General features: G+C 39.2%; 2 protein-coding genes across 2 annotated transcripts; both read left to right on the top strand.

Annotated features, from left to right (window-relative positions):
* The first annotated feature begins 3,419 nt into the window (after positions 1-3,419).
* Positions 3,420-4,563, top strand: LOC143878388 (ethylene-responsive transcription factor ERF105-like). Its single transcript, XM_077380683.1, has one exon. It carries the CDS (start codon positions 3,490-3,492, stop codon positions 4,414-4,416), a length of 927 nt encoding a protein of 308 aa, XP_077236798.1. The 5' UTR covers positions 3,420-3,489; the 3' UTR covers positions 4,417-4,563.
* A 10,361-nt stretch (positions 4,564-14,924) lies between these two features.
* LOC143886824 (vacuolar protein sorting-associated protein 32 homolog 2-like) lies at positions 14,925-19,887 on the top strand. The gene is made up of 5 exons (XM_077390965.1): positions 14,925-15,096; positions 16,593-16,692; positions 17,183-17,268; positions 17,380-17,480; positions 19,691-19,887. The coding sequence occupies exons 1-4, from the start codon at positions 15,034-15,036 to the stop codon at positions 17,455-17,457; spliced, it is 327 nt and encodes a 108-aa protein (XP_077247080.1). The 5' UTR covers positions 14,925-15,033; the 3' UTR covers positions 17,458-17,480; positions 19,691-19,887.
* The last annotated feature ends 5,118 nt before the right edge of the window (positions 19,888-25,005 follow it).

The following is a 25,005-nucleotide window of genomic DNA, read 5'->3' as shown; positions in this document are numbered from 1 at the left end:
ATTCGACCACTCCGGGTCCTGCGAGGTAGCGCGGCTTGGTCGTTCTGCGCAGAAGCTAATCGCGCACTCTTGCGCCCTGCCATTTTGTAAGTGAGATGTAAGAACAGCTTTTAGTTCTTGGTCCCACGGATGGCGCCAATCTGTTAGACCAAAAATCGGTAACAGGTACAGCAGTGGCGTAAGAGCTGAGAGCGAGCGACGAGGGAGGTTGAGTATGAGTCCTGCGGTGAGTGCTTAGTCCTGCACAAGGCAAGCGAGGTCAGAAGACCAGACCGGGTTTTACTCTGGACAGGCCCTTCGACACTCAAGTCAGTATGAGCAGGAGTGAAGGGGAGATGTCTTAAGAGTTTAGGGAGAGAAGGGATTTTCGCATTACCCATCAGTCTGAGCTTTAGTCCCCTATTTATAGGGAAAATCTGTTGAGGTGTCCTGGACAGGTGTCCAGGACAGGTGGCGGCCTGTGAGAGGCTGGATCTCACCTACTCTGAACAGGTGGCAGCCTGTGAGAGGCTGAGTCTCACCTACTCTGGGACAGGTGGCAGCCTGTGAGAGGCTGAGTCTCACCTACTCTGGGACAGGTGGCAGCCTGTGAGAGGCTGGGTCTCACCTACTTTGGGACAGGTGGCAGCCTGTGAGAGGCTGGATCTCACCTACTCTGAACAGGTGGCAGCCTGTGAGAGGCTGAGTCTCACCTACTCTGGGACAGGTGGCAGCCTGTGAGAGGCTGAGTCTCACCTACTCTGGGACAGGTGGCAGCCTGTGAGAGGCTGGTGTTTTCACACCCCATCAAGATGAATTTTTAAATCGAGTTGTTTGCTTGTGTTAAAGCTGTGAGGCCATGTTTGGATACCGGCAAGATTTAGATTTGAATTTAGTTGATATTTTGAACTAGATCAAATCCTTAGAATTTTCAAATCAGCTACAACAGTGCAAAAAATTCCGATTTTCAAATCTTTTCTGCGAGACATTATTTGGAAATCAACATTTGTGGCAACTTCCGTCACCATCGCTGCTCCTCGATGTTGCTCCGGCAGCAGCGCGACATCCTCCCTCCCTCACTCTCTCTTTCTCTCTCTTAAAACATGATCATGAAGATGAAGATGATCGATGTGTTTTGCATCCAAAACTCAAATCCAAATCAAAATACAAATGCATGAGGTATCTAAACAGGCCCTAATTGTTTATATAAATCTTAGAGATCTACACTTATGGGGTTGTTGAATTTAAATCATATGTCCATAGATTCGAAGACAAAAATCAGTAATTTAAAATATTTAATATTTTACGCCATGATTCCGGAGCCTAATAAGAAGTCACGAGGTTCCGTTTATTGTACCCCATTAAAAAAAACCAATTTTCATATGGGGCTGTTCATCTGAGATATACAATCCTTAGATAAGTTGTTCCTAAGATTCGCTATCTTGTTTGAGTAATTTTATTCTTGAAATCAACGTCTATTCTGTTACCAATTTTGTTCGAGAAATATTTTATCCAATAAAACGGGTTGACATGAACAGGGATAACAAGTTTGTCTATCCAAGGATTAAATCGCGCCTTGCTGCAGTAGGGACTAGGGAGACCCAAGTTCCAAAATATATTGCTGCAGATTACATTCGTGCCAATCTTTTGCTCTTTTAATATACTCTGGTAGTGGAAGGGGTCCGCCAAACCCCAACCAGGGGCGGAGCCAGGAATTTGCTTGAGGAGGGCAGAACATGGGTGTGGCCCATTACTCTTTTACACTAGAGGGTTTCTCCCAAGTGAAAAAGGGGGCTAGTATAACTTTTCCCTTACATTTCATGTAGTAGGCCAAATTGTAATACACATGTTTTGATGGGTTGGGCCCACTATTTAACACTCCTAGCATTGCATGGGGAATTTGTTTTGGGATGGTGAAAGTTCGTGTAGTCTGGTATCATTCAAAAAGTATTGTACAACTTACCATATGATGATCCAAACCGTTCATTTGATAGGCCACAATGTAAGGCTATGCCAGAAAACTCATTTCAATAGAATGATCCTAGCTCTATGATAGGTCTCCATAATATGCAATTCCAATACAGATAGTAGAGCTAGGATCATCCTATTGAAATGTGTTTTTGGGCTATGACCCTAACATTGGAAATACATTGCACCCCAAAAACCATTTTCATTGGGGTGCAATGTATTTACGATGTGGCCTAGGATCATCCTATCGAAATGAGTTTTTGGGCTATGACCCTAACATCGTAAATACATTGCACCCCAAAAACCATTTTCATTGGGGTGCAATGTATTTACGATGTGGCACATCAAATGGACAGCTTGGATCATCTTACGGTAAGTTATACAATACTTTTTTAAAAATAATTTGAACTATTTGATGCCCCCCCTTTTTTTTCTTTTTACAATTTCTAAGTTTAGTAATCTCAGTAATAAAAAGGGTTTTTTGCAAAAGAAGTCTTCTGCTTTGCTTTATTGGCAACAACAGTCACACTTAGATTGACGATTTACAGTATTCATATTTTAGTGAATTTTGCAAATCATATGCCTTCAATCTGGAAACAAAGTACGCATGGTAGATTTTTTTTTTCAAGGGATTTGCTAGCGTCCATTGCAATAGGCATTTCACGGATGGTCTAATGCATGTGACAGCAGCCGCCTCGTGAATGAAGACAAAATGTGCTGAAAAGTGAGCCTGTGTGGCTGATTTCACATGCAACAGACCATTGTGAAATGCCTATTGCGATGGAAAGGATTGGCTAGCGTCCATTGCCATAAGCATTTCGCAGATGGTTACTCCTATTGCACCTATTATATTTTCATTTTAACTCGCTTCTTATGTCCTTTTGAGAAATGTACGCACTAAGCTTTGGTCAATAAGATGTCAGAAGCCAATTAAAAAATGAGAGATAAGGTGACTTATTGCAATTATCAAAATATGGTAGTGTCAATATCAATAGTGATTTTAAACTTATAAAAAGACCAAAATATCCCTTATTGGTGAAAAGATGAAAATTGTCTTACCTATCCATCAAAACATGAGGTGTAAAATGGTAGTAGCTCCCACTATGCATGCATGTGTGTAAAAAATGGGCCCCACTCCATAGGTGCATAATGGTGAACTCCATCCTACGGCCTATACATGAGCTCGCGTGGACATCGTGGGACCTACACATGAGGTAAAATATTGGGCGCACCCGTGCATGAGTTTGGTTATTTTAGTCTTTTTACATGGAGTACAAATATCGAGACAAGTGGGGTTTGGTTCTTTTGTTGAAAAAAGAAGTACCGTGGAAGCAAAAAGTGAGGTTAAAAGGATCCTTCCTCGATCCATCTCCGAACCACGTTCGAAACCCCCTTTTTAACTACAAATTCCTCCCCTTTTTATACCCCTCACTCTCCCTCCCTCTACTCTCATCCCACTCCCCTCTCGCCTCTTCCAACGTCTCTCTCTCTCTCTCTCTCTCTCTCTCTCTCTTCCCCAAATAGTCTCTCTAAATCTCTCTCATGGCTTCTTTGGATGAGGTTTCTGCTTTAGATCTAATCAGAAAACATCTTTTCGGAGACTTCGCCTCTTTCGAAAATTCCTTCACATCGGAGCCTTTGGCCTCGGAATCAGATTCCATCATCTCTTTTACATCCACCTCGGAATCGACTATCTCTGAGAACTATTTACAGAGTTTCGATTCGGAATCTCCGGTTTCCGAGACGGAAATCACTATCTCCGACTACTTAAAGCCAAACGAAGATGATTCCGCCGATATTTTCGGATTTCTTCCATGTATTAATAATCAAACCGATTTGTTCAGCTACGAAACAAAAGAATTGTCTAATTTAAACATAAAAACATCAGATTCAGTTGAAACAAATCCTTCAAGCCCTAGATCTCCAGCAAGCATCTTCGATCGCCGTCCATCGCTCACGATCTCGCTCCCTCCGGTTAATCGGACGGAAACTGCACCGGAGGAGATCTCCGACGAGAATTCCGGCCATAAAAAGCACTACAGAGGCGTACGGCAACGGCCGTGGGGGAAATTCGCGGCTGAGATTCGAGATCCAAGCCGGAGGGGATCTAGGATTTGGCTAGGAACGTTCGAGACTGCGATCGAAGCTGCGAAAGCATATGATCGAGCAGCTTTTCAGATGCGAGGTAGTAAAGCGATTCTCAATTTTCCATTAGAGGCTGGAGATTCAACAAAGGAGCCTCTAAATCTGTGTAGAAAAAGAGGCAGAGAAAGAAAAGTAGAAGAGAAAGAGGGAGATTTTATAGAGAAGAAGCAGTTTAAGCAAGAGAGTCCGGTGCCGGAAACAGACACAACTGAAATTCCGGCGAATAATCCGTTCGTTTGTCCGTTAACGCCGTTTAATATTCCGTCTTTATCGCCGTTATCTCCTCATCCGTCTTTTGGTTATCCACAACTGATGGTAATCTGAGAAACGTTTGATTGTTTGTACGATAGTGGGAGTAGTTGAATGTTGTATATACGGTTGGGCGTAGGTGTATACGTATGACGCAAGTGTTTACGTATATTGGATTTATTTATTCTTTTCTTTATTGGGAAATCAAAATTAATTCTGGAATTGGAAATTTCTTGGGCTATAATGGTTTACGGCTGACACGATGGGATGATCCAGACTGTCCATTTGATGGGACACCAGATAAATAGGTTGTGCCCAAAAGATCATTTCCATAGGATGATCCTAGCCCTCCGATCTGTATAGGAACTGCATATTATGGAAACTGTTAAGATTAGAGGGTTGAGATATTCCTATGGGATTGATTTTAGGGGCACAACCTATTTACGTTATGGCCCATCAAATGGACGGTTTGGATCAGTCCATCGTTTCGGCAGTAAAGTACTTTTTGAAAAATACTGGACTATATGGGCTTACACCGTATAAGGCGGGTACCTCTGTCTTTGTACCGCACCAATCATTAATGCTATAAATTCTTCGCTGTGGAGACTATTCAAGTTTGAACTTTGAACCCTGATCAGTCAAAGTCATGGCAGAGAGAGAGAGAGAGAGAGAGAGAGAGAGATTAGAGGAGACTTTTTGGGTGGTAGAAGTTGGGGGCGGGACGTCTAGATAAACGGCTCCGATCATTTTAATATACAGTATGAAAACTTGTATACGAAGTTCGGTACGAATATGTGTACAAGGGTAGAATTAGAGAGGAGTGTGGGGAGAATGACAATACCTGTTTCCCATCCCATTATCCCAAGAGGTGGTATTTTGATTCCATTTCGGTTGGAATGGAATTTTTATTAAATTTATTTTGAACTAAAATTTTTAATTTTAATTTTTATTATTCACTTTAAGGGAGAACTGGAGTGGGAATTATAATATGATCTCCATTCATATTCTTTTTTTCTTCTTTTTTTTTTTTGATAAGTAATTTGGGGTTAGCAGACCCCAACCACAATATATTAAAGAAAAAGGAGATTACAACCGAAGATAGGATTTTCCCGAAAAATCCTCCGAGAGAATTATAGAAAGATCAAAAGGAATGAGATTAAGAGGGATCGGAATCCCTTTACAAAAACAATTACTTTTTGAGAGGTAATCCATTCATATTCTTGTTTTTGGCAATCCAAACACAGCATTTGTATATCGGCTTACAAAACATTATATGAGAAATTATAGGGTGGCTGCCTGTAATTCTGTAAAAATATGAGTCTAGAAAAAGTACCATATGTTGAAGTAAAAACCACTGCAAGAAAACTGGCTACCGGATACTACTGAGATCAAGTAACAATAGATGCCCACTGACAACCCACGGAATTGCGCCAAACGAAACAAGAAATCAAGAAACGAGAGATTTACATGGTTCGGCTCTTGGCCTCCATCAACCGGCAAGTATAAATTCACTAACAAGAATGGGAAAAAACAAACAAGGGTGAAAACCCTTTCCTCTCCGATAACGGTGAAAACTCCCACCAACACCTTCTTCTTTCAACCCAAGCAAAAACCCATAATTCTCTTCACAATGTCTTCACTACTATAGAAAACACCATAAAAGAAATCCAAAAACCTTGGATTAGAGCTCTAGCAAGAGAAGAAGAAAACCTTTGGAGAGAGAGAAACCCTCCTTCCCATGTAGAGAAAAGTCCTGGCCTCTTCTTTTGAATAATTCCCCAAACTAAAGATAAAAGCCCTCGTTGATGCAATTTTGATACCAAGCTATCAACTCAAAATATTTACAAAAACCCTTCGATGCAGTGAGAAAATGGTTATAAAGAATCCATCCTCTTTGTTTTGTTTAGCCTGACTAGAAAGAGGAACTTGAAAGACTGACTTCCCCTGTACTACAGATTTATTAAACACATTCCAAACATGCTCCTTTGTAGTGATTTTATATCATTAATCCAACATAACATGCCTACTTATTTGGGAGTTCTTACAGGGTGTAGAGGTGTATATGCTAGTAATCAAGGTTCCGGGCTTGATATTTGATCCAATGGCCGTTGTCCATTTACGAGGATGTTGTTGGATCAAATATCAGGGGCGGCACTTTTTTCGTGACCCTGCACACACCAACTTATTTCATGATATAAATCATGTATTTCCCTGTCGTTCCCATGTATAGGTCACCACTCACCACCCCAAAAAAAATTCGCCATTGGATGATGCTAAAGTGTGTTTGGATTTTTGGAATCAGGAACATAATCAGCATCGTGTTCTGATTCTTATTTCCATTCCCCCGTTAATGGAATGAAAAATATAAAATATAAAAATTAACTCAGAAAAATATTCTAATGGAGGAGCCTATAGTGAAGAAATCAAGAATTTGTTAGCTTGAAGTCTTTATCCTTACAAGATAAGGAGATGTGGAATCTTTGATCACGTCACCATTGTAAATCCTTTTTCATTTCAGTGACGAGAGAGAGAGAGAGAGAGAGAGAGAGATCATGGGTTTTTTCTCGAAGTTCAATCATGCAATGAGTGTGATTTTACTCACAGCATATAGCTTTTACCAGTAATGTGTGACACGCAACGCACTTGAATAAATTGTAATGAGATCCACAAAGAGAGAGTGGGAGTTAAATTTCATGGGTTTTATCTTAGTTTAGTGTGCAGTCCCCCTAATGAGTGTGGGTTTACTTTTAACACCTAAATTTTAAGAGGAATGTGTGAAACACGCAACACACTTCCAAAGTTCCATCCTTTGTTTGATGGATAGACCTTTAATGCGGATTAAACTTAATTAGTCTTAAACTGTTGGGATTGTTGCCTTGTTTCCCACGGCAACGGTGGGAAAGTTGCCTTATTTTCCAAAGTATAAAGAAGAAAGTTTCACTCTCTTGGTAGAGTGGGGACTCTTTGGTGTGTCGGCTGCCAAAGGAAGAGAGAGAGAGAAGAAGAAGAATAATAGAGGGTTTTCTCTTTGGGTTTTCTTCTTAGGTTATTATCTTGGGTTTCTCTTGGGGTTTTCTCTAGGGTTTCTCTCGGTGTACGATCTTGGGTTTGAGAAGCAAGGAAAGGGTTGGGGGTTTGTGGGTTTGCGATTAATCCATTTTAATCCTTGTATATTGTTTTTCTCACAGTAGCAGATTGTGTTTCTCGCCCGTGGAGTAGGCTTGGCCGAACCACGTAAAATCTTGGTGTTCATCTTGTGGCTTGTTTGTTTATTTTATCTTTCCCGTTTAATTTGTGCGCGATCGGATTGGATTGCCCGGCTGATTTTCTCAACAAGTGGTATCAGAGCTCAGGTGGAGCAATCGTCAAGGCCGGGTGGAGTGATCTTGGGTGTTGTGGTTGGATCGTGGTTTGAGTGATCTTTGGGAGTAGAAAGATTGTCCAGAAAATATTCTCGTTAGATGTGGAGCGCTACACTGAGAAGTGCGAAGTAATCTGAGATGGCGGTAAAATCTAGTTCAACATCGACAGATGTGATGGAAATGGCAGTTTCACCCTATGGCAGATGAGGGTGAAGGACATCTTAGTTTAATAGAGCTTGGCGAAGACGTTGAAAGGAAATGATGGGAAGTCAGAGAAGATGACGAGTGCCGAGTGGGACGACATAGAGTCGAAGGCGGTCAGCACGATTCGACAATGTCTTACAGATAGCGTTATGTTTAATGTTATGGAAGAGGAAGATGCGCCTAAATTATGGGAGAAGTTGGAAAAGCTTTATATGCCAAAAACCTTGGCTAACCGGTTGTATCTGAAGCGTCAATTGTACAGGTTGAAGATGTAGGAAGGCGGAGATCTTCTGGAACACATCACGGTGTTCAACAGGCTTGTGGATCAACTCCACAAGGTTGACGAAAAGTTGAAGGAAGAAGACAAGGCCCTTTTGCTTCTTACTTCTCTTCATTATTCATATGACAACCCGGTGACAACTTTATTGTATGGTAAAGATACAATAAAGTTAGAGGTAGTCACGACGTCGCTCTTATCGAATGAGATGCGGAAGAAATATGTTATTGGTGTAAGTGAAATATAAGGGTTGGTTGTTCATGGTGGGAATCAAAGAGGAAGGTCGTCTGACAGGGGATCAGGAAAAGGCAGGTCAAGATCCAAGATCGACGGAAAGGGCGTGCAATGTTACCGTTGCAAGGAATATGACCACATCAAGCGGGATTGTCCAAAGCGAGCTGACCAGGTGGACAATGGTGCTACGAATACTGTGGTGACGGTAACGGATGAACAGAGCGAAGAGTTTGGAGACGTTCTCACAATCTCCACAAGTAATCACACTTCTCCTCATGATGAGTGGATTTTAGATTCAGGGTGCTCTGTTTATGTATGCTCTATGAGGGAATATTTTGATACGTTCCAGGAGACAAGGGCTGGTGTAGTGTCCTTGGGTGACGGGTCTACTTGTGACGTCACGGGAGTCGGGACAGTGAAGATCAAGATGTTCGATGGAATGGTTCGTACTTTGGGTGGTGTGGCATATGTCCCAAAGATGCGAAGGAATCTAGTATCTCTTGGCCGGTTGGACTCCTAGGGGTTGCAGGTTTTTAGCTGCAGGTGGAGCCATGAAAGCACACGTGGGTGTATGGTTCTAATGAAGGGAGAGGAGTGTGGTGGATTATATCGTCTGGTGGGGGACACAGTGACTAGTGTTCTAAGATCATGGCTAGATGGAAACAGGGTAATGGTATGCGCATACGTAGGGTCTCTTTCGCAGTTGGTGCAGAGGCAGGTTTCCAAGTTGCAGACGATGGTGAGAGGATGACAGTGCCTGCATTGGGAGGATGTATCGAGATCCCTCTCCAAGGTTGACTAGGTGAGTCAACGGGTTGGGCAGCTACACATTTGCATTGGCCGTGTTGTTCGAATCGGGAGGAGTCAGAACCAAGTTGATTCGAGGGTGTGTAGTTGGTAGTTTGGAAGGCCAATGGTGGTTTGCGGCAATAGCGGACCGGTGGCGACATCAACAAAAAAATCTTCAAGGTGGTTGGGAAACAGGCCAAGGTGGAGATTGTTGGGAATGTTGCCTTGTTTCCCACGGCAACGGTGGGAAAGTTGCCTTATTTCCCACCGTGCATGGGAAGGCAATAAGGCAAATAGAAAGTTGTGTTGGTTTTTAGGTTTTTCCAAAACCTAAATATAAAGAAGAAAGTTTCACTCTCTTGGTAGAGTGAGGAGTCTTTGGTGTGTTAGCTGCCAGAGAGAGAGAGAGAGAGAGAGAGAGAGAGAGAGAAGAAGAAGAAGAAGAAGAAGAAGAAGAGTAGAGGGTTTTCTCTTTGGATTTTCTTCTTGGGTTTTTCTCTTTGGTTTCTCTTGGGGTTTTCTCTCGGGTTTCTCTCAGTGTACGATCTTGGGTTTGAGAAGCAAGGAAATAGGTGCGGGTTTGTGGGTTTGTGATTAATTCATTGTAATCCTTGTATATTATTTTTCTCATAGTGGGCCCGTGGAGTAGGCTTGGCCGAACCACGTAAAATCTTGGTGTTCATCTTGTGGCTTGTTTGTTTATTTTATCTTTCCCGTTTAATTTGTGCACGATCAGATTGGATTGCCCGGCCGATTTTCTCAACATAAACCGTGTTTAGAAAATCCCTAAACCTAATTAACTAATAGCAGCAATCAGCTGGGCTACCTTATGGAGCCTTTTCCAACATTGGATAGACCCATACTTTCACCTTATATTACATACACTCATGAGAAACAGAATCAAGATACTCTTTTGTCTGGGCTGTCCCAAATAGCTCTCCAAATATTTCCATGTGTATTAGAATAGGGGTATATTTGACATTCTTTCAAAGAATTTAGGGTGTCATTGTTACAAAGGAATAGGATTTTTAGGTCATTTATAGGTATCTTTAGGAGTTTCAATCTACCCAAAAGGTTTGATGGAGCCAAAGGATCCAAGCATTAATAAGCAAGATTCTGGCACAACAGTTGTATCTTGAACCGTGTTCGTTGGATCTATATGCTATGGTCCAAAATTATTTGTGATCGTGACCCAAACGTAGCCATGAAATTTTGTTGGAGCATCCTAAATTTGACCGGAGGGTGCTAATGTACAAAATTAACTTTCATATTTTCACTCATTTATGTCTATTTACGAGGGGCATTTTCATAACATTGAAAAATCCTACTGAGAAGGCCCGTCAAACATTTCATTTTTCTATATCTTCAACCTGGAGGTTGGAGGTTCAAACCTAGCTTACTTACCAAAAAAACATTTCATTTTCCTACTCTCTCCCTCTCTCTAGTTTCTTCTCTTTTCCCTCCCCTAACCTTAAGCCTTTACTATGTAGATAGGACTGGCAACGGGGCGGGGCGGGGCCGGATGTTGCATTCCCTGCCAAGGACCATTCCCCATCCCCGCTTCGAGGATGGCGGGGAATCCCCGTCCCCGCCCCACACAAAAATTCTCACCTCAAAAAACTTTTTAACACCCATAAAAAAAAGACAAGCCGTGTTTGTGCACTTGTCAAAATATGGTAGTGCCAATATCACAAGCATAAAAGAAATATTTACTGTTAACAAAACAAAACACTAAAACAGTACTAAAATAAGAGGATATTGATAATGCCTTTGCATATTTAAACGGGACGGGGACGGGGTGGGGCCATCTCCACCCCATCCCCGCTTCTGGGAAATTTTTTTAAGTCCCCGTGCCCGCCCCATCCCCGCTCCAAGTCGATTCCCCATGCGGTGCGGATCCCTGTTTTCACGGGTGAAATTGCCAGCCCTATATGTAGAACTTAAGTAGGACCTATAACACTCTGATGGACAGTCTAATTCAAATGGATCATGACCCAGAGTCAGACATAGGTCCAAAAGCAGTCCAAAATGGATTTGAGATCTGAATGGATAATGGCCAAGACATAGGTGGATCCAATCCATAGTAGATCCATTGAGACCCCTAGGTAGCTTCTAAGAGAACATTTTTGTTGTATGAAAGCCATTTTAAGTGAATTGTACACTCTCACCAAGGATTAAGGCTCTCAATGAGTCAAGTTGAGTCGACAGATGCAGCTTAATGATGGTTTTGAATGGGATTCTCTTTCTAATTCATCCAATCTAGATCTAAATATATAATCCGATTAAATAATCATATATAGACCTAGACTGGCCCTGGTTCATCTCAAACTAGGCCAGTTAACAGTAAGGACTCAATTTGACTTAAAAAGCGAAAACCCTCCTAGACCCCAAACTCACTAATTTTCTTTTGGGACAGTTTTCCATGGGCATTTAAATCTTTGGATAAGATATTCCTGGGATTGACTACCCTACTTGGATTATTTTATCTTGAATAACTCACTAAGGTTTGTTGTTCCCCTGTGAAATTCAAGTGTACTTTGGGCGCAATTCATATTTAAACAACATGAAAATCATTTTCCTACTCCCACAGGGTACAAATTTCTTCCTTGTTCCATTAATGCTTACAAAATTGTTTGAAGGTCCCAGTTTATCGGCAATATCAAACCCTCGGGAATATTCCAAAATATTCCCAATATATTACGTATCTGAAGGGTGCCTATATATTGCTATATTTAAAATCAGAGAAATGCTACTCTAAAGGGTGCCATTGCAAAAGCCAGCTACAAGGACAACCCCATTGGATCATCTTACCAATGTACATGCTATTCCTCCTAAAATCTTTAATGGAGGCAAAAATCCCTAACCGCAGATCCAAAAGTAAAAAACTATTCAAGTGTAACAAGTGGACAATTGATATATCTGAAGTTGGACGGCATTGACAACCAAAGGAATAGAGAACTTGTTCCAAGTCTAGGATGTGATGTCCACTCAAGCACCTAGAGAAGAAATTGTGTAGATGAAACAATCTTGAAAAAAGAAACTTTCAAAATCAAGACTGTTGTGTCCCTATAAGAGGAAAATGCAGCCATATGAGGTATCATGTGAGACTTATATGGAAATATAATTACAATGTTCTCTATTAATGTTGTAAGGGAAGAAATCTATGTTGTAGAGCTAAATGCCATCCAACAAGGATTACTTCTTGCAATGTGTGATAAAATTAGGAGAAGATTTCAATAATTCTTGGTTAATTTACATTAAGCACAAGGAGTGTTTTTATAGAACACTCAAATGTTAAACATAGCAATAGAATAAGATAATTATGGAAAGACACTGTCCTAATCTAATTCACTTGCATAATCTAACCCAACCAACCAATATAAGCCTAATCAAATCAAATCTTCTAATCTCATAATATTTGATCTTGATTTGATTTCATTCTCTAATATGCCCCTTCAAACGTATATGGATTCAAAATCGATATACGTTTGATTACAATAGATATCCCCAAAAAGAAATATGAATTTGTAAATTTTGATGCACACTGACACGATTGATGTCTGTTTGATATATGTTGCCGATATTGCTGAAGATGATAGTCGCATGTCATGAAAGATGAGCCACGAAGAGCTTCAATGAACTGGATTTGACTCCAGCCTGAAGAGGTGTCATATTTAGGCAGATTTTGAATACCGAACCTTCTGGAAATGTATATATTGATTCAATCCAATATATATATATATATATATATATATATATATATATATATATAATGTGACACTAGGTGTAATACTTGTGGATTGAATCAGATTCAGGAGTGGAGGTTCAAATCATTAGAAAGGAAACACATTGTCCATGAAGAAGTCTAACCACTCTTACATATTGTTACGCCCAAAATTATTAATAGATAAGGCAGTGACGAAAGAGCTGATCTGGCGATTCCTAGCTGTCGAATTGATTGAAGGGTTATGTCCTATACAGAGGAACACTCGGTCAGACGACCAACTCGGAGTGGTAGCTCCGGATGGGCTCTTCAAAGCTTAAGTCAGTAATGGGCACAAATATAGAAACCAAAGCTATGAATAGTAAATTTTTTGGGATTCAGTCCCTTACCTTGGCCTTTGTAAAGGCTATTTATTGTGAGGGCTCTGGGTATTGGATTACCCTTTTACCCTTGAGACGAGTGTTAGTCTATTAGTGGACCAAACTCCTTCCTTTTTTAGGCTGTAATGACCTTAGTGTCCCTTGTGAGGTGAGGAGCGTGCAGGCCGTCCTTAGGGCCACGTGTCAATGACCTTAGTGCCCCCTGTGAGGTGACGAGCGTGCGGGCCATCCTTAGGGCCACATGTCAACGGCTGATTGGAGTTGTTTTTATACCCCTTCACATATATTGAAGAATCTCCAAAAAAGTTAGGAATTCTCTCTCATATTCATAAGTTTGAAGGCCAATGTAAAGGAACCAATATTCCTATTTTTCTTTTGCTTAGTATTGATCGTCAAGATAGAGAAGGGAAAGATTATGTAAGACTGACGTTTATCTTTTCTTTTTTAATACATCTGGTAGGGTCTCCCAAACCCAAGCTTATTAATAAAATAGCAGTCTTTGTTAAATCAGACCTAGGTGCCCAATCTTGTATCTTTTGTTAATTAATTGGTAATGTCAAGTTTAGCATTCACTCCCCTGTTTTTTTATATAACCAACCCCTTTTCAAGCGTACATACTTAGGAGTTAATTTGTTAAAGGGAAATGATAAATAGCCCCTTTTCATTACTAGGGACACTCAACTACAGTGTATCTATGACTGAAAAGGTACTGATGTACTTCACATTTGAAGGAATGAAGTGACCTAATTGCCACGTACAATGCAGTTGGGTGTCCCAAGTGATGAAAAGGGGCGCATTTGTCATTTCCCTTTGTTAAAATAACCGAAATAAACGAGGTGTTAAGAGGTGTGTGCCCATACAAGCTAGACCCTGTTCTCTCTCTCTCTCTCTCTCTCTCTCTCTCTCTCTCTCTCTCTCTCTCTCTCTCTCTCTCTCTCTCTCTCTCCTTATAACTGTAGGGGTGCAACTCGGGTCGGTTGGATCAGGTTGAGGCCAACCCTATCCCAACCCGAGATAGCCCTTAACCCTAACACGAGCCTCAGGTTTAGGATAGTCAACCCTAACCCAACCTGCCTTAAATCTCTCAACCCTAATCCAACCCATCTAACCCGAAATCGGGTTGGGTTGAGTCAAGTTAGGTTCAGGTTCAACTATGGCCAAATAAAAAAATACAAGGAAAAAACAAAACCCAAAGAAAATCAAGATAAAACTAGATGATGGAGGTCGGGTTTACGTCTGGTCGGGTTGCCAAGTGCGCCTCAACCCTAACCCAATCTGAAATTCAATCGGTTTGGCCGTTCCCAACCTAACCAGAAGAAATGCCAACCCAATCCTAGCCAAAACCGGGTTGAACCCGTGTTGAGCACAACCCAACTTGCCCTTCTTACTTAGTAGGGCATTTTCGTGATTTCAAAAGCTGGGGCGAGAATATCAGCTAGCAAGAATTTAGAAGGGGATGGCACACATAAAAAAGGGGGGGTGAGAATATAAAGTTTCCTTACACATAAGGGGCGACCCACATAAAACGAAGGGGGTGATAATATCAACGTGCATGAAATTAGAAACAACCGTTGTTTTCCCGCTCCTTCCTCTTTTATTCCTGCAAATAGAATTGTGCTCTGTTCTTCACCTTTCCCCTACCACAGAAGCCTTTCAATTATACATTTATACGATCCTTCCATATAAACCCTCGAAACCCTAATTTCATTTCTCCGTCTCACAATGTTCACAGGTCTCTTCCGCAAATGCAAAGAGGCTGATCCTCTTCCCTCTACTGTGAAGCAGGTAATTCTCTCCCTTTGATTCTTTAACAGTAATTCTCTCTCTTCATTTGGTATCTTCTTTTTTCTCAATTGAATACGTATTCCTCTTCGTATCCCGATCCTCAGCATGTTTTCTTTTTCAATTCTTCGACTGTTGTTTAGAAGTATGCAATTAGGGTTTTTAGTAGTGTAGGTGTTTTTTTTATATATATATGTTTACTGTTAGGGCATGGAAATTGGGAATAATGAAAAAATATTTAATGGCGTTCAATTCGCAGTTTCCAAATTCAAATTCAAGATGGAAGGATTTGCATGGTCTTTGGATCTTATTGCCGTTGGTGATTCTAAGAGCAATGTGTAATGCGATTGTGATCTTAGCATAAAACCCTAAAGATAAAAGTTTCGATTGTCTTTTTTCAGGAAACTGGAATTTGTTGAATTCTTTTGAATTGGTGAATTTTTTTTTGACTTTTCACTCCAAGAAACAGAGAGAACACATAATTTTTGTTACAAATTCCCAAATCTGAGAATCCCCTTGAATTTGTAATTCGATTTTATTTAAGGATTACGAGAAAAGATAGATCATAAGCCATATTGATTAGCACAATTCTTAATTGATTAGGATTATTCTGATAATTTTTTAAGTCGAATTGATTAGCATTTTATTTTTAAGATGAACATAATATGAATTTTGATTACCACAATTCTAAGGTTCTTGTGATCAATAGTGTCAAATTGATTAGCATAATTCTAATCAATTTTTAAGCCAAATTGATTAGCACTTTATTTTTAAGCTGAACATAATATGAATTTGGATTAGCAAAATTCTAAGGGTCGCGTGATCAATAGTGACAAATTGATTAGCACAATTCTAATTAATTTTAAGCCAAATTGATTAGCACTTTATTTTTAACCTGAACATAATATGAATTTTGATCAGCACAATTCTATGGATCATGTGGTCAATAATGTCAAAATGTGACAATTTGAAATCTTGGCTAGTTTTGCCTTTTGTCTGTGTAAGACAAGCCAAATAATCGAATAGTCTATTTTGTCTAGTTACAATTTTACCGACATAAAAGACGAAGGTTGCCAGAGCGGGAATCGAAGGCTCCCAGGGAAGAATTCTGCTCAAGGTTGCCAGAGCGGGAGTCGAAAGCGGGAATTGAAGGCTCCCAAGGAAGAATACTGCTTCCTTGTAAGAGACACACACACACGGTTGGATATTTTCCATTGATTTAAAAAGATTATTTCCTTATTTTTTTCTTTAAATTACCAGGAACAAGCAAAATTCCTCGCATTATAAATTTATGCGTCTAGCATTGTCAAGGTGAAGGCTTATTTTGTAGGAACAGTGGACTCAAATATTTTAATTATCAAATATAGTCGGTCCAGGATGATTTATATAAATGCCAATGCAATTTTGTTTGAGATTTTATGCTGAAATAAAATTTCTCGATTTGTCTTAAAGGGCTTTCAATTTGAAATTTTGATCCATATTAGGTCTTCTTGTTGTAGTCTTTAGAGATGTTGGAGGAAAGGAAGAATGTCTTGCAAAAGAAGATCTCTGTAGAGGTTGAGAGGGCAAAACAGTACATAAAGACAAAGAACAAACAAGGTATGCATTTTATATCTTGGACTCCTAGTATTAAGTCGTGAACTTCTGCTTTCTATTTGTAATTCTTATAATTTCTATAATAACTGGAATTATTGCCTTGACATCTTCCAATTTCTCATCCAAGGTATGAAAAAACCCATCTATGAAGCCTCAGAACTGCGTCCCTCTGGACCTCAGGCTATGAGCCATTGCATGCTCTTTTATAGACACTACTGAAAAACTCACCCAAGCCATGCCATATGAAAAATTGATCTTTCCACTGGTAGAGAAGTTGCTAGACATGGCAACATTCGAAATTTTGGGAACCATCTCATGTGGGAAATCTTGTTTGTCCTTTGCTTGTCCTATTGTCTTCAATAATTTAATAACCCAAAACCGATAGTGAACTATATGATTATGAACAGCATAGTATCACTTAATAACATTTCTACTTCATATCTTAATATTTATATTTTTAAAATATTTAGAACTGATTTGGTTACTGTACCAGCTGCACTACAGTGTTTGAAAAGGAAGAAGCTCTATGAAGTCCAAATGGAGCATCTTAAGAGTTATCAATTACGTATTCATGTTCAGGTAGCTTAATACCAACAATATGTTGACTTTATGGCAGTGTTAAACTTTAGGCACTAAAGAACTCCCATTGAAATGCTCTAATGTTTCTCTCTATTTACCAATTTTGCCCAGATACTGGATGGAAGAAATAACTACAACAGAAGCTGCCAATGCAATGTGGACAGGTGCAACAGATTAGCAGCAATGTGAAAAATAACTAAGCGGAAAACAATGTAAGCAGCTCTCTTGAACTCATGTTGCAAGTAGATACTATGAACTTTACCATGCATGTACTTTAGTTGCCTAGAAACTATTTCTAGGTGAGCATCCCTGTTTCCTTTAACATTCTGGGGACTCGAAATAAATGCTTTTGGGACGGAAGCTTGGAAGTAATTTCAATGCATCTCAGATAAATTTGTAATGTGTTTCAATTGTAACTGGTGTGAGGTCCATTCTGTGATGGCCTCAAACATAACTGGATTTGGATTAACTCGGTATCAACTATTACTGGATTCTTCTTAAAAGATGAGGTTTTTCTTTTGCTTTTTCAAAAATTAGAAATGATTTTCATTTCAGCAAAGAAAAGCTATCCATTGTAATTGAATAATGGAACCATTAATTTTGTGAGTATCTTTTCTTCTCACATTGTTTTCTGCTAAGAAAATAACAGCACCGGACGGACTGCTATATCGGCTGCCCACCGGAGAATGAAGTTTCACGAGTCGTGGTCAACCCTAGGTCGATGGGATCGACATCTCCGATACCATAATAAGGAATGATTTTCCAATAATCTTGGTTGATTTTCGGTAACTGCTTATATAAAGCAGTAATGATATAAACATTGTAAGAGATAAAGAGTAAGAATAGGAAAACATAATCCTAATCTAAACCTAACTACCAAATAAAGGATAGTTGCCTACTCCAATAACCAAATCTAACATAGTAATGATTCAGAAGTGACATCTCTCACACTAACAAAAAAAAAAAAAAAAAAAAAAAATATATATATATATATATATATATATATATATATATATATAGAGAGAGAGAGAGAGAGAGAGAGAGAGAGAGAGAGAGAGAGAGAGAGAGAGTCCCTATGTTTACCCAAGTCAAGCAGATGTTATTTTGACACTTACCACTCATGAAAAATGATTTGGAAAAGAGTGTAAAATTCCAATTACATAATGAACCCATTCCTTTCAATGTTTTACAGAACATTACTTGTATGATCTAAACCATGTGAAAGCACTTTGGAGCATTCTTCCAATGCAACCCCCTCTCTCCTTTTGTACCTTGAAAACAAAACAAGCATCATACCTGTGTTAAAACATTTTGTTTACACCTAACATAGTAAACTCAGGAAAGTGTTTTTCTCTCAAGTATTGCACTACATGAATTCTGCCCATATTGCGGCCATGCAAAATAGAACCCATGCCACATAGTGAGGCAATCACTGCTTGCTCAAGTTGATTTAGTCCTTGCAAATTTTGACTGAGGGCTTAGACAACTGGCAGACTCAATATGCAAGTCATCCACGTCCATACCATGGTTCAAATGTTTATGAACTAAAATTTTAAAACCCATCAGTGGATAGAACCAAAGACAAACTTTGGACATGCACTAGAGGTCCGGACAATTCATTCATAGCAGGTAGAAATCTCTGAAACTAAAACTATCATCCAACTTCAGTTCCACACCATATCTACATTGTATATTAGTCATACAATGGGGTTTACAGAATATGTAGAAGAGGAAAGAGATATACTGATGAACAACCACAATATATAAACAAATGAACGAGAATGTTGAAACTTGAAACAACAGTCACAGCAAGATCAATCGACAGGAAACTCGCAATTTTTGTGCTTCCATACATGACATAGATTTGAGTGGGCAAAAAATGTTTCTTATGTTGGAACTTTGAACATTTGGTTTACGTCTACGAGTTGGATCAGTATCTGCCTTTGTAATTCAGACAAACATATTCTACTGTGACTGTATCATGAGGGATCCCACCTGTGATGGGTGACCGTGAAACAGTAAAATAGGAGAGCTCGGAAGCCTATGAAGGCAAACACGCACCAAGAAATTCAGTTGCCACATAGGATCCACACTCTCTAGATGAGATGATTAACCAAAACAAGAAATCTGTGATTCTCCATATATACAGAGCCTCTACGTACATGACTACATAATTGATGGATGGACTAAGTCACAAACCCACAATTCAATTAAGAAATGTAATAATACAAATGAAAATTGGAGCACTGTAATTTTGAGGGAACTCTAAATTTGTTTCTCTAGGACACACACTAAGACTAAACTACCTAATCTCTGCTTGTTTTGCTCTCTTTTCATTGGGTGACTACCTGACATTGATGAGTTACATGTTTGCTGGTTTTCTAGATCAGAACTAATTTTTATTTACTTATCTTTGCAACAGGTTCTGTCCCAGATGCATGAACTCTTACCTGCTGGAAAGTAGCAACTCCATTGGTGCCACATACCAAGAAGCAAGTGGAAACTGAAGCAAAAGACTGTAGGCAAAGTGGAGCAATTTACATACTGATTTTTTTTCCTTTTCTTTGTTTCTTCACGGCCAGCTAACTAATACTTGTTTGTGTATATATGATTGATGATGCATGCAATTTTGTTCACTTTTATGGAAAGATATTATGCTTGTAAATCTCCAAAAACAGAAACGTATGTGTATACATGGAAAAGATATTTTGTGCAGTTGATGTGGAGGATACATACCAGATTTTGCTGTTGTTGACCCTCACACATGCATTTACACACTCATCAATCTTGAATGGCCAATCAAATGTTGTGTCATGAATGGCCATTGTCAAAAAAAAAAAAAAATGAATTGATCAGACGGGGCTTTCATAACTGTTTAGCCATTTCCTTGCAAATGGATGTATAAAAGTAAGAATGGTCTGTAACTGAGTAAGTCAAGCTTCTATAGTTAAGAATCCATTAGTTGGATGTTTCTGATTTGTAAAAGTTTTGGGTGATGACCCATTCATGGTGGGCCCCTTGATTATTTGTCACTACTGGTCAGCCAACACATGTTCCAGTTTTGTGGTTAGGAAGATTGATACCATCTTGTAACCAGTAGATCAGAGGCCTTGATTACCCAGAATGCACTTGGGTTTAATTGTATCTTAATGACCCTCAACTTCCATAACTGACTTTGATCTAACACTTGACCACTTCTTGCACACTCTAACAGATATGGATGCAAGTATATAGCGCTCAAGGGCCTCTTTGTTGCATATAATCTTACATGCAAACGATTTTGAACCATGATTATTTGCAAATAATGGTTATTATTCAGTTGTTATCCGTAGAGACAGAAATCCTTGTATAAGCTATTTCTGGGATTGGCAACGCTGCTTGGATAATTTTATCTTGAATAAGCCCCTGGCATTGGCTACCTTGCTTAAACTGCAACTTGAACTGACGATATGATTTATTTCTTTTCCTTTTCTGTTTTAGATTTCTTTATTTCGTATTAAGAGTAAAAATGAATGGTTTTTGAAAGAGGAAAGATCCAGTGTTCAGCAAATATGCTAGATATCTGTGGATAGTAGAATGCTCAGTTTATAGCGGGTCCCACTTTCTTTCTTGTAGATGAATGTTACTGCTGGACTTCTTCTCCTCAATGACAGGCCTCATTGTTTAATTACCACTTTCTCTGTGTCATGGTTTTAAATTTCCAAAAAACAAACATTACAGGGAGTAAATGATTGGAATTCCTCTGGTCCCATTGGCCGAATTCAAAGGACCCACACCTGAAATGATGGAACCCCACCTTCAATTTGTGTGGGTCCCCATGATTCTGCCAAATGGAAGGCGGATTAGGTACCCCAAGGGGCACTAAATTGGACTTCGTATTACAATGCTTCGGGTTCATATGTAGAGATGAGTGAAAATATCTTCTCTCTCTCTAGGTATTTAATAACCATTTAGGCCATGTTTGGCAACAATGAATTTGTTATCATGATAAATTAGTTTCTCATGTGGTGAGAGAGGGGTGGGGCAGGTGGGAGGAGGAGAGAGATTTGAGACAGCACGAATAAGTAGAGGGTGAGAAGAGCCTGAGAGAGAGGGAAACAAAAAACTCCACTCGAAATAGGATTGATTTTTTCCTTATTATTTATCTACTTCTCACCCTATACCCATTTGTGCCCTCTCAAATCTCTCCTTCCAAACATGGCATTACCATGATAAGAATGCTTTGTGTCTTTAATAAAATGGCAAGCATAGGGAAATGATATATTTATCTCTTTATTTACTGGGAACATCCCCTTCTTGGGTAAAAGAGTAGTCATAAATATACTAGACCGTCTGTCCCAAGTAAAAAAGGGGTGAATCTATCACTTTCCCAAACATATCTGTAATATGAGGAATGATAGAATGAAGGCCGCCCTTAGAAAAATCAGCGCAAGAGCGCTCCTATTGGTCGGTTTCAACAAAATACCTTTATGATGGCGCAGAAAAATACGGAAACTGTTTTCCCATAAACGCGCTTTGCTGAAACCAACCAATAGGAGCACCGTATTAGCTGATTTTTGCAAGGGTGCCCTTCATTCTATCATTCCTCCTGTAATATAGCTAATATGTGCACTCATTATTCGAGGGAGGGTTCAAGTCGGCCTACGCCAACCACATCAACTTAATATATCGATTGTAATTAGCCTCTATCTCCCCTAATCTAACATTGTAGTGGGTAAAAGTGGTTTCCTTGTAAGAGTTTTTATATGGTGCTAGAAGAGGGCATGGGACAAGAAAATGTGAGGATGAGGGAGAGAGACACTAGGATTTTATTGGGAGTGTGACGATTTGTCTGTCCGGTAAAGTATTCCTGTCCAAATATGTACTAGAAGAAGGCATGGTTTCCTTGTAATATGCACTAGAAGAAGGCATGAGACAAGAAAATGTAAGAATGAGGGAGAGAGACACTAGGATTTTATTGGGAGTGAGAGGATTTGTCTGTCCGGTAAAGTATTCCTATCCAAGTGAATAACTGGGATCGATCTCTGACCAGAAAAATACAATGAACATGAAAAAAAAGAAAAGCTTAAACTCTTACAGGAATTAGGAATTCATGGCTTTCTGATTTTGTTAGGAGTGATGGTGTGCGAGAGAGAGAGAGAGAGAGAGAGAGAGAGAGAGAGAGAGAGAGAGTTTAGGATTTTATTAGAGTGATGGCCCATCCATCCCAAATAGTGTGTTTAGGATTTTATTAGAGTGATGGCACATCCATCCCAAACTTTGGAACCGATTTTAATTAGCCCTCCCTCCCTACTCTTCGACACCCACACCCACACACTACCCAAAAAATGGAGGCAGCTTCGCTAATGTTTATACTGTATATATTTAGAAAACTTAGATGGGTCTAAGATTATTTGAAACCTTATAAACGTAAAATTTGCTTTAACCCCTCAGTATATTATAATGTAATTTTTTTTATTAGTTATTAAATATCTTATACAAGTAAATTTATATGGCATCTCAGTAAGGTCTTCTGAGTAGATATTATAGTAAGTTGCTAAAATGATTATAGAAATGAGATGTAAAAATTATTCACCTAGTAGGAGTGTTTTACGGTTCAAAAGACAAAAAATACCCTTGTTTACTTTTAATTCCTATATCCCTCTCTTTTGTTTCTCTCCTAACCCTTCCACATTCATTTCAACAATAGCAGTGCACCATTGTCCCTCCGATACAACTCGGAAAGGAGGGAAAAGAAGAAAAGGAAGAGAAAGAAGAAGAAGCGGATGAGGAGGCAAAAGAAGAAGGAGAAGAGAAGGAAAAAGAAGAAAATGCAGAAATTAATTTGAAGTAAAAAGTGCAAAAAATAACAAAAAAGAAAAGAAAAAATTGGGTTGAATCAGCAAAAATTGGCTTAAATAAAAAATTCTGCAAAAAAATAGTGAAAACTGATGAAATAAATAGGTTGAATCATCAAAAAAATTAAATTAAATCGATCAACATCAATTTTTATCCGTAAAAGATAAGTGGAAATATTTTGGTTTAGCTTGTTAAAAATTGTCAAGATAGTTTAAATAAAAAAAATTAGGTTTTTTTTTTGTCTGATTTTCACCCTATCTGCCGATTTATATTGAATTTTACTAATTTAAACTTTTTACTGATTTGATTAATTTTATTCGATATGTACCATTTTGAAGCAATGAGAGAGATGATGATCGTCGAACGATGCGATCACAAGAGAGCTACATGCGGAGGACATAACATGGTAGAGTGTGAAACAACCAGTTACTCCTCACGTGTGGCCTCTCTTTTTAGGGTTGGCCTACACATGGCACATGTGGCCCCTCTTTTTGGTTGGGCTATTGTATGGGGATTTTATTATCAAAGAGGTTTGAACTCAGGACATTTGCTCTGGTACCACGTGAAACAGCCAGTTATTCCAACAGTTTTTACTTTCTGCCCATCACTCAAAAATGGCCATCTATTATTCCATGAATAGTTTTTGGACCAATTACCAATGGGGGACAAACATTAGGTGAAATTATCAATAGGACCCATGCTTTTTAGAAATTATCAATAAGGGACAAAAGAGGTCTTGTCAGTAAAAGCTGGACGAAAATGCCCTTTTCTTAAGCAACACGTTTTGCTTTTCCACTTTTCTCTCTTCTCTCTTCATTCCCCCTTTTTTTTACTTTTTCATTTTCAACTTTGTTTTTTTTACCTTACCAGTCATTTTCTTCATCATTCAGCCACCATTGGAGGCGGGAAAGCTCGAAAACTTGAAACGTGAGCTCATTCCCATCTATCTCTCTATATCTAGGTTTTGTTTTTTGTTTGTTTTAGGGTTTTGCATTTCTCTTTCTTCCTTTCAATGGAGGATGAGGAAGATGAATCGTAGGGTAGAAAGAAAAAAATGGTGAAAATGAAAGAGTGAAAGAAAAACAGCAAGTAAAAATGTGTTCATAAGGGACTTGATAAGCCCATTCGGAATTTGGTAACCTCATTTTGATATAGGATAACCCCAACCCCAAAGACTTGAAAATCCCTTCCAAAACTCCAGTACCCTCGACCAATTCTAAGGGACTTGATAAGCCCATTTGTAAATTGGTAACCCCATTTGATACTAGATAACCCCAATCCAAAATACTTGAAAACCCCCTTCCAAAAGTCTAGTACCCTCGGGCAATTTTCAAGGACTTGATAAGCCCATTCGGAAAATTGTTAACCCCATTTTGATACTTGGTAACCCCAACTCCAGAGACTTGAAAACCCCCTTTCAAAACTTCAGTGCCCTTGGGCAATTTTAAGGAACTTGATAAGCCCATTTGTAAATTAGTAACCCCATTTTGATACTAGATAACCCCAATCCCAAATACTTGAAAACCCCTTTCCAAAACTCTAGTGCCCTCGGCCAATTTTCAGGGACTTGATAAGCCCATTCGGAAATTGGTAACCCCATTTTGATACTTGATAACCCCAACTCCAGAGACTTGAAAACCCCCTTTCAAAACTCCAGTACCCTTGGGCAATTTTAAGGGACTTGATAAGCCCATTCGTAAATTGGTAACCCCATTTTGATACTAGATAACCCTAATCCCAAATACTTGAAAACCCCTTTCCAAAACTCTAGTGCCCTCGGCCAATTTTCAGGGACTTGATAAGCCCATTCGGAAATTGGTAACCCCATTTTGATACTTGATAACCCAAATCCTAGAGACTTGAAAACCCCCTTCCAAAACTCCAGTACCCTCGCCCAAT

Source organism: Tasmannia lanceolata, unplaced genomic scaffold (assembly GCF_043159265.1).
Source record: "Tasmannia lanceolata isolate RefF3 unplaced genomic scaffold, GAP_Taslan_0.1 ptg000002l, whole genome shotgun sequence".
Taxonomy (NCBI): Eukaryota; Viridiplantae; Streptophyta; class Magnoliopsida; order Canellales; family Winteraceae; genus Tasmannia; species Tasmannia lanceolata.
The sequence above is the reverse complement of the archived record's forward strand: the minus strand, read 5'-3'. Positions and strand labels throughout refer to the sequence as shown.